This window comes from Urocampus carinirostris, chromosome 1 (assembly GCF_059441175.1).
Source record: "Urocampus carinirostris isolate Australia breed hairy pipefish chromosome 1, RoL_Ucar_1.0, whole genome shotgun sequence".
In the NCBI taxonomy this organism is placed as follows: Eukaryota; Metazoa; Chordata; class Actinopteri; order Syngnathiformes; family Syngnathidae; genus Urocampus; species Urocampus carinirostris.
The window spans coordinates 49,655,031-49,663,377 of NC_142349.1; the positions used below are offsets into that span (position 1 = coordinate 49,655,031).

Here is an 8,347-nt window from a genome sequence, read left to right on the forward strand (position 1 = left end):
TTACATTCTGAGTCAGTTTAATTATCCTGCCCTAACAAAGCATTGCTTGAATTTTGTGAAATGTGTCACAAAATTATTACATTACAAATGCAGGAAATGAAAAAAAGGTATGCACATGTTTATGACCAGATATGTTCTAAAACAGTGATGTTTATCCCAAAATATGGTTAAATATATTTTGCTTCTGGCCATGTACGTTTTTATTTTTCCATGAGTCATTCCATAACTGGCCATAATCATACAATCTTTTATGTACCCGTTGTACTTTGTACGGCTGGTTCTCCTGCAGTACATTTTGAAATTGTATTTAACATGCAAGTTGTCACCCTGACTTGAATCAACCAGTAATTTAATTACATTTATTGAATTTATCATATTTAAAAATAAAACTCAATACAGAACATAGAACCACAGGGCTACTCAGCAATTAAATTAATGAAGCAGTGAGTACTTACCAGTTGCCAAAAGATAATGGATTAATATACTAATTTAGCTTGTATGAGACTAAAGAGTAAAAAGAAGTAAATCAAAAATAAGATTTTCAGGAATACATGAAGATGAAATAGTTAGCTAGTTTATCACATACAATACACATGATTCAATGAAAATAACTCTGCGCACACTAATATAAACAAGTGTATTTGGAATGGTACACATTTGAATTTTGCTTATGATTAAATAAAAAATTCAGTATAATCAGAGGCTCATCAGCCCATGCTTCTTCCTGAAAAACCATCCAGAACCAGACATAACAACCCCATAACAGCAGTGTGACAAGATTTTTTGGGGGTTGATATTAAGTGTAAGGATATAAACTTCACACAATGGTGACTACGTATCTTTGCTCTGCCTCAGTTATACCTCTTATAATAGATTGGCTGAAAAATTATAAGGTCTAATTTAACATGTCTTTTAAACTTACATGCAGGGTTAGGGTCAAAAAACGTCATTTTAAACCACAATTGTTGAAGAGGCTCTTGTTTTTAGTCAAATATGAGTAACATCCAAAATAAATAGGTAACTTCAAGATTGCACAGGACAAAACTGTTGTTCAGCATTGTCCTCATTCGATGGACAGAAGAAAAATAAACCTCTGCTGTCCTTATCTGCCATCTAAGGCCTTGTCCCGGGCTATGACAGACTCATTGAATTTGATCATGAGTGTGGTTCCTTTGTGCCAGTGAGCAGTAACTTTAGCAGGGAAGCCGCTATGCGTGAGGATGGCCTCAACGATGCCTGCAGTAAAGGCAGCACAATTTAAGCTACTGTTTTCTTTGGGCACAGAGATATAAGCATTGATGAGGGGCTCTTTTTCTATGATGTAATAAGTCTTGTCATCATCATTGGCCTGCTCCAGTTTGTCTGCCTCCTTTCCAAACAACGACTTCCATACGTTAACCTACAATCACAGAGGTGTACAACATTTAACATACAGTATCCACATTCAGTTGTGTTCAGGTAAAAGTTCAGTCGTTCAGGAGTCATTAAAAGTACAAACCTTAATAAAGAGCAGCATGTTGAGGACCTTTGTCTCCCTTTTGCCATTTTTCTCCCTCAGCACCAGCACATCCAATATACCAGCCCCAACACTCTGGCCCATGTCAGACAGACGTGTCTGGAGTTCTGAAACGGAGTACACTCGGCTCTGACAGTACTGGACCATCTCTGAGAACAGCAATGCAAATGCACTAATGCTGACTTCAGTCTTGGGTCTAGTTAACGGGCGCTCCAAAATGGAGGATTTCCCTCGAGTGAACCGGGTTTCCATTTCCTGTGGATCAAAAATTAATAGTTAAGATTATAGCAGTGGTCTGCAACCTTATCTGTACCACAGATGAAAGTATTCTAAAGTATTCTCACGGCCAAAGCCAATAACACCATTAGTGATGAAGATAACCATATTAAATGGTAAAATGGTAAATGGTCTGCATTTTATACAGCACTTTTCAAAAATAATAATCTTAAATCAACTGTGTAATCACTGGACCACTAGGGACCTAGATGACATGAGAAAAGGCATTAGATTTGATATCACCATAACACTCTTTTTACTCACTCCACAACATCATACAAGGTAGTTTTGGCTGAACACTTTCCCATATTCCTCCATCAAGATGTTGTACAATGTCACACAAAGAGTAAAGATCGTGTGATGATGTGATAACATAGAATGCATTTTCCGAAATCTTCTAAGTTTCCTAGTGGTCAGAATTAGAATTGAATTATATTTATTGTCATTGATTTCAACGTTGTAAAGCATTATATTAAACAAAATTAAACAAAGCACTTCAGCGTAAAACATGTAAAAAAAGACTTTGAAGAGAAAAAGACAAAAGACTATCAGAATAAATAGGCAAATCCAAATTATACACACACACACACACACACACACACACACACACACACACACACACACACACACACACACACACACACACACAACATAGTGCTTAAAAAGTTATAATAGTGATGCAGTGAAAAAGTACATCCTAACAATTGTGCAATGAAACAAAGTACAACAAAAGTTAGAAGCAACCATTAATAAAAACAAAATAAGTCGAAAGATATGTTTTCACATTTTTGTGCGTTTGTTTAGGGGGTGGTCTCTGAGCCCGTTTGTCCTAGCTTTGCGGGACTCGTCATGCCTACCGGAGGGGAACAAGTCAAAGAATTGGTGGTCAGGGTGGGAATTTATCATTATAATATTAGCTCTACTGTGTTACCGCAAGATGGCAATGTCCTCTTCACTGGGCAGAACATCTGATGAGCTTTTGGGCTGTGTCAAGTCCTCTCAGTAAGTTTTTCCTGTCCGCAGCTGTGCTCCCAGCATACCACACGGTGATGCCATATGAATATTGTGGTATTGAGTTATGTATTAAGTGAAGTCGTCGGCAAACTTATCAAATGTGTGTGTGTGGGGTGGATTGTCGAACAGTTCAAAGTATACAAGGTGAACAGTAGAGGGCTCAGCACAAATCCTTGCGGTTAGCGTCAGGGTGGAAGAGACGTGGCGGCCGAAATTAATAACCTGCTGGCGGTCCATAATCTAGCTGCAGATGGACCAGGAGAGCCCCAGTTGGGAGTTTCTTCACCAGTAAATATGGTGTTGAAAAATGCTCTCACATCCGCGGTTAAGGCTCGATTCCCGTTGCAGCTCAGTAGCCTAGATGGTAGTGTGCCCGCTTTGAGACTGGGTGGTCGCTGGTTCGCGCCTCGGCCGAGACATACCTAATTGGTATAATGGCAGCGCCCTCTGGCTGCATCGACTCGCTACAACGGGTCAGGTGTATCGACATTTCGTTACATTTCGTTCTGTGTACATTGTTACAAAGAATGACAATACAAAGGAAATTATTATTATTATTATTATTATTCAATGCCGAGTAAATGTGGTCAGCTGTATTTGTCATCTGATCAGTCCTTGCTCATATGAGGTAATATAACATTGTAAAACCTCTTGTATAACGCACACCCAAATGTTTGAGTTTTTTAGGGATGAAACAAATGTGTGTATCGTACACACATATAAATACAGAATAAGCAACAAAAAGGCAACTTCTCTTTTTCTTTATGTGCGGCTCGGTACCAAATTACCCAAGGCTACAGGCGGATTATATAGTAAGAGGATAGTCAAAGTTACCATTCATTCTCAGATGGTCGGAATATTTCATCAGTTTAGTTGCAATGTCAGAAAATTATAACTATCTATTTTCTGCAGAGGTGGAATTGACTTCATCCGTAAAGTTTAACAGTTCTTGGTAGACCCTCAGTCACTAGAGTTTTCATTTAGTTAGAAGAACTGCTTATGCAGTCCTTACTTCTTTAGATATTATTACCTAACACTCGTTATAAAGATATATGGCCTGAACGCTACTGTCACAAACAATATAAAATATAATTTGCTTGAGATAAAAACAGTAAGTACATTTTTGAGAACCCTTAACTTAATAACAACTTTATTCTGTCATCCGATAAAATAATAAAAGTGAATCGTAAATTATTTATTTTTAGCAGCAATAGCTCAGTCGAATGCTAGTACTGTGCCTGGGTGTTAGCTAATAGTCGTTTACCGTAGAAGAAAAAATGCATATATCGATCAGAAATCGAATACTATATTATTCCTATTTAAATTATTCCGAACTTGTAATGTCAGCGAAGATGAACAAGTCAACAGAAAACATTTTGAGGAATAACTTGCAAACCGAACCAACCGTGTTGTGCCAGCTTTGTAAGCTCCGTCTTCGTTGCGCTCGTATTGTCAGCACTCTGAAGGTCTTGATAAACGATATACCGCCACCATCAGTTTCGGATTGAGATGACAGTTTCACCCGCCATCTGTTTCTAAATGTATTTTTATGCAGTGTTCATTTTACCTCTGAAAAGTGATGGGTCCCAGGGGACTCGCATGCTCAAAATTCTATGGGTCCCAACAGAGATCTATGGGTCCCCAAAATTTAGTGTTATCGATGTTGAAATTGTAAATCGGCGACAAATATATAATATACATCTATACATTAATTCAGTTTTAATCATCACAGTTTATTGGTAATACAAATCAGTTATCACTTCAAGATTTTTCAGTTCACAACAATATTGTACATTATACAAAATAATATTGCTGAAATAATTATCATTACATTGTAGTGGGTTTTACATAATTCACCCACGGAACCATTGTTTAGTTAGCGAGTTCCTAGGGGGACTCTTAATTCGGCCGGCTCGAGCCGCTCTCTGGTTTTGTTTTGTTATAGCAAGTTTAAATGTCATTAAAGCAGCTTTCGTTGGCACCTTCTTTTGACACTCCGCCTACGACTCCCGTCTCTGCTCGCTACATTGGTGACCCCGACATTAGTCTCGTGGAAGTTTCCGAGGCCGTGCATAATACTGAGCATACCGACATGGCATACGCGCCCGCTCTCAAGCTCCCCGAGTTCTGGGAGTCATCGGCGTTAACATGGTTCGCACAAGCAGAGTCTCAATTCGCCCTGCGCGGAATCACTGATGATGACTCTCGCTATTACCACGTGGTGTCTGCTCTGGGGAGCTCAACTGCAGCCAGAGCGGTGAGTTTCATCACATCCCCTCCTGAACTGTTGCGTTCTGAGCGTGCTCGACGCCTCCTTGCTATTCAGGGCTTAGGAGACAGAAAGCCATCGGATCACATGGAAATGATGTTAAACTTGCTTGGCACCGAAGAGCCAAATTTTCTTTTCACTGAACTTTTTCTGCGTCACATGCCGCCGCATGTCCAGACAGCGCTTGCGAATACAACCATTACAGATCCGCGTGCACTGGCAGAGGAAGCGGACCGGTTTTTCCTGGCCACACATAGATACACACATGAGGTGCTGGCCCCTACATGCACCTACACACCATCAAGTGCGACGCCCCCAGCCAGCAAGGCACGCACGGCCACTGACGATCAGAATGTGTCAGGTCTGTGTTACTACCATGCACGTTTTGGGCCCAGGGCCAAGAAGTGCCGTCCCCCTTGCACCTCCAACGCGACGGGAAACTTCAAGGCCTGCACTCTGTAGCGGCCGTGAGTGCAGGCGCAAGAAACCGGCTACTGTTCATCCGGGACGCCATCTCCGGCCAAAAGTTCTTGTGTGACACCGGTGCCCAGAGGAGCGTCCTCCCTGCCACTGTGGACGATGTGGGGGGGGGGAACACATGGACCTCCATTAACTTCCGCCAATGACACCCCCATCCGCACATACGGGACACGGACAGTGGACGTGTGTTTTGGGGGTCAGCAGTTTACATGGGACTTTGTCACTGCGGATATTGCTTTTCCTCTTCTCGGTGCAGATTTTCTGTGTGCCAATGGATTACTCGTCGATGTGAAAAATGGCCGCCTCGTTGACGCATTGAATTTCTCCTCTCTCGCGTGTGTCCGCGACAAAGGGATTTTTGAGGGTCTGTCCAGCTCTCTCTTGGACGGTGATATTTACCACCGGCTCCTCGCTGAGTTCCCCAGTCTGGCGAAGCCCACCTTCTCAGCCTCCACGACCAGACATGGGGTTGAGCACCACATTGAAACCAAGGGCCCCCCTGTTCATGCCAGGGCCCGACGACTCAATCCAGAAAGACTGGCAGCTGCTAAATCCGAATTTGCTAACATGGAACGTCTCGGCATCATTCGCCGATCAGACAGCCCCTGGGCCTCTCCACTACACATGGTCCCGAAACCAGGCGGTGGCTGGCGCCATGCGGGGACTATCGCCGCCTTAACGAGGCTACCACGCCCGACCGTTACCCAGTCCCGCACATTCAAGACTTCTCTGCACACCTGGCGGGCAAACTTCTCTTTTCCAAGGTGGACCTAGTGCGGGGATACCACCAACTGCCAGTGCATCCCTCAGATATACCGAAGACGGCCGTGATAACTCCATTTGGGTTGTTCGAATTTCTCAGGATGCCGTTCGGACTGAAAAATGCCGCTCAGTCCTTCCAAAGGCTGATGGATTCAGTGCTCAGGAACATGCCTTTTGAGTTCGTCTACCTGGACGACGTCCTTGTTGCCAGCTCCTCAGAAGAGGAACACTTGGAGCACCTCAGAGACCTCTTCACCAAGCTCAGTCAGCATGGCCTGATTATAAATCCCGCGAAATGTGTCTTTGGCGAACCCTCCATCCACTTCCTCGGGCATCTCATCACCAAGGATGGGGCTTCCCCCCTACCGTCTAAGGTAGAGGCCGTCTCCACCTTTCCTCAGCCGCCAACAGCACGGGGCCTCAGGGAGTTTCCCGGCATGGTGACATTCTACCATAGGTTTATTCGCCGAGCCGCTGATGTCATGCGCCCACTCTACGAGGCCCTCAAGGGTAGGTCACCCAATCAAGCTGTTGAATGGACCGCTGAGAGGACCAAGGCATTCGAGGACACAAAAACCGCGCTGTGCCGGGCAGCCATGCTGGCTCACCCAGCCCCCGGAGCCCCAGTCGCACTGACTACAGACGCATCAGACCTAGCAGTGGGTGCCGTGTTCGAGCAGTGGGTTGACAATGCTTGGCAGCCACTCGCCTTTTTTAGTCGCCAGCTGGTCCCCAGAGAACGTAAATACAGTGCATTTGACAGAGAACTACTTGCCATCTGGTTGGCGATTCGCCACTTCCGTTTCATCTTGGAGGGCCGTGAGTTCATCGTCTTTGTTGATCATAAGCCTCTTACGTTCTCCATGTCCAAGACGTCCGAACCGTGGTCCGCCCGCCAGCAGCGCCAGCTGTCATTCATATCGGAATACACGACTGACATCAGGCACATTGCTGGGAAGTGCAACGTGGTTGCGGATTGCCTGTCCAGAGCAACCATTAGCGCTGTGCAATTGGGGCTTGATTATTCCAGTATGAGTGTGGACCAGGCTTCTGATAACGGCATCCAAACGCTCAAGAGCTCAGATGAGATGAGAAAGGACGTCCGGGACTGGGTCGACTCATGCGTGGCATGTCAACGCGCCAAAGTGCACCGTCACATCAAGGCCCCATTGGTACCATTCGCCATCCCCGAACGGAAGTTTGACCACGTTAACATTGACCTGGTGGGCCCACTGCCCCCTTCACACGGTTTCACTTACCTCCTGACGATGGTGGACAGGACGACCCGTTGGCCTGAAGCAGTTCCGCTGACTTCCACCTCAGCTGTCAATGTGGCCCGGGCGTTCATAGGCACATGGGTCGCCTGTTTTGGACCCCCTGCAGATCTCTCATCTGACAGGGGCGCACAATTCACCTCCGAGGTGTGGAACACGGTTGCCGAGAGCCTGGGAGTCCAACTTCACCGCACCACTGCCTACCACCCCCAGGCTAACGGGTTGTGCGAGCGGTTCCACCGCTCGATGAAAGCGGCCCTGCGCGCCAGCCTGACCGATGGGGACTGGGTCGATAAGCTACCCTGGGTCATGCTGGGACTGAGGACCGCTCCCAAAGAGGACCTTCAGTGCTCTTCAGCTGAGTTGGTTTACGGTCAAGTGCTGCGGGTGCCAGTTGATTTCATCCCAGACCCAACGACACCCTGGGCTGCATCCAGGGAGAAGTCCATCTTGCAGGGCACTGCAGGAGCGTTTGTGCCTATCCCCACATCGCGACACGGCAGGCCAGTTTCACGGGTTCCCTCCAACCTGCGCTCGGTTGGTTTTGTTTTCATTCGCCACGATGCCCACCGCGGACCATTGCGCCCTCCTTATGATGGACCGTTTAAGGTCCTGCAGCATGGTGACAAGACCATGGTCGTGGACATTGGTGGTAGGCCAGAGACTGTCTCCGTGGACAGGGTTAAGCCTGCCCACATGGATATGTCCAAGCCATTGGAACTGGCCCAAGCCCCACGGCGCGGCCGTCCTCCTGCG

General features: G+C 45.8%; 1 protein-coding gene across 2 annotated transcripts; it reads right to left on the minus strand.

The window, feature by feature from the left end:
* Positions 1–4,303, minus strand: trappc5 (trafficking protein particle complex subunit 5). 2 transcript variants are annotated; one of them, XM_088343508.1, is made up of 3 exons: positions 4,212–4,303; positions 1,499–1,771; positions 1–1,399 (listed from the first exon to the last, which is right to left on the minus strand). In XM_088343508.1, exons 2-3 carry the CDS (start codon positions 1,766–1,768, stop codon positions 1,103–1,105), a joined length of 567 nt encoding a protein of 188 aa, XP_088199634.1. In that variant the 5' UTR covers positions 1,769–1,771; positions 4,212–4,303; the 3' UTR covers positions 1–1,102. The 2 variants fall into 2 exon arrangements, with proteins under 2 accessions (XP_088199634.1, XP_088199624.1); XM_088343498.1 differs by lacking the exon at positions 4,212–4,303 and adding an exon at positions 3,029–3,356.
* Between the last annotated feature and the right edge of the window lie 4,044 nt (positions 4,304–8,347).

Bases quoted from the DNA above. Each gene is read 5' to 3' on its own strand.
- trappc5 (XM_088343498.1), bottom strand. The intron at 1,400-1,498 runs GTTTGTACTTTT...CTGTGATTGTAG, and splicing joins ACATGCTGCTCTTTATTAAG to GTTAACGTATGGAAGTCGTT.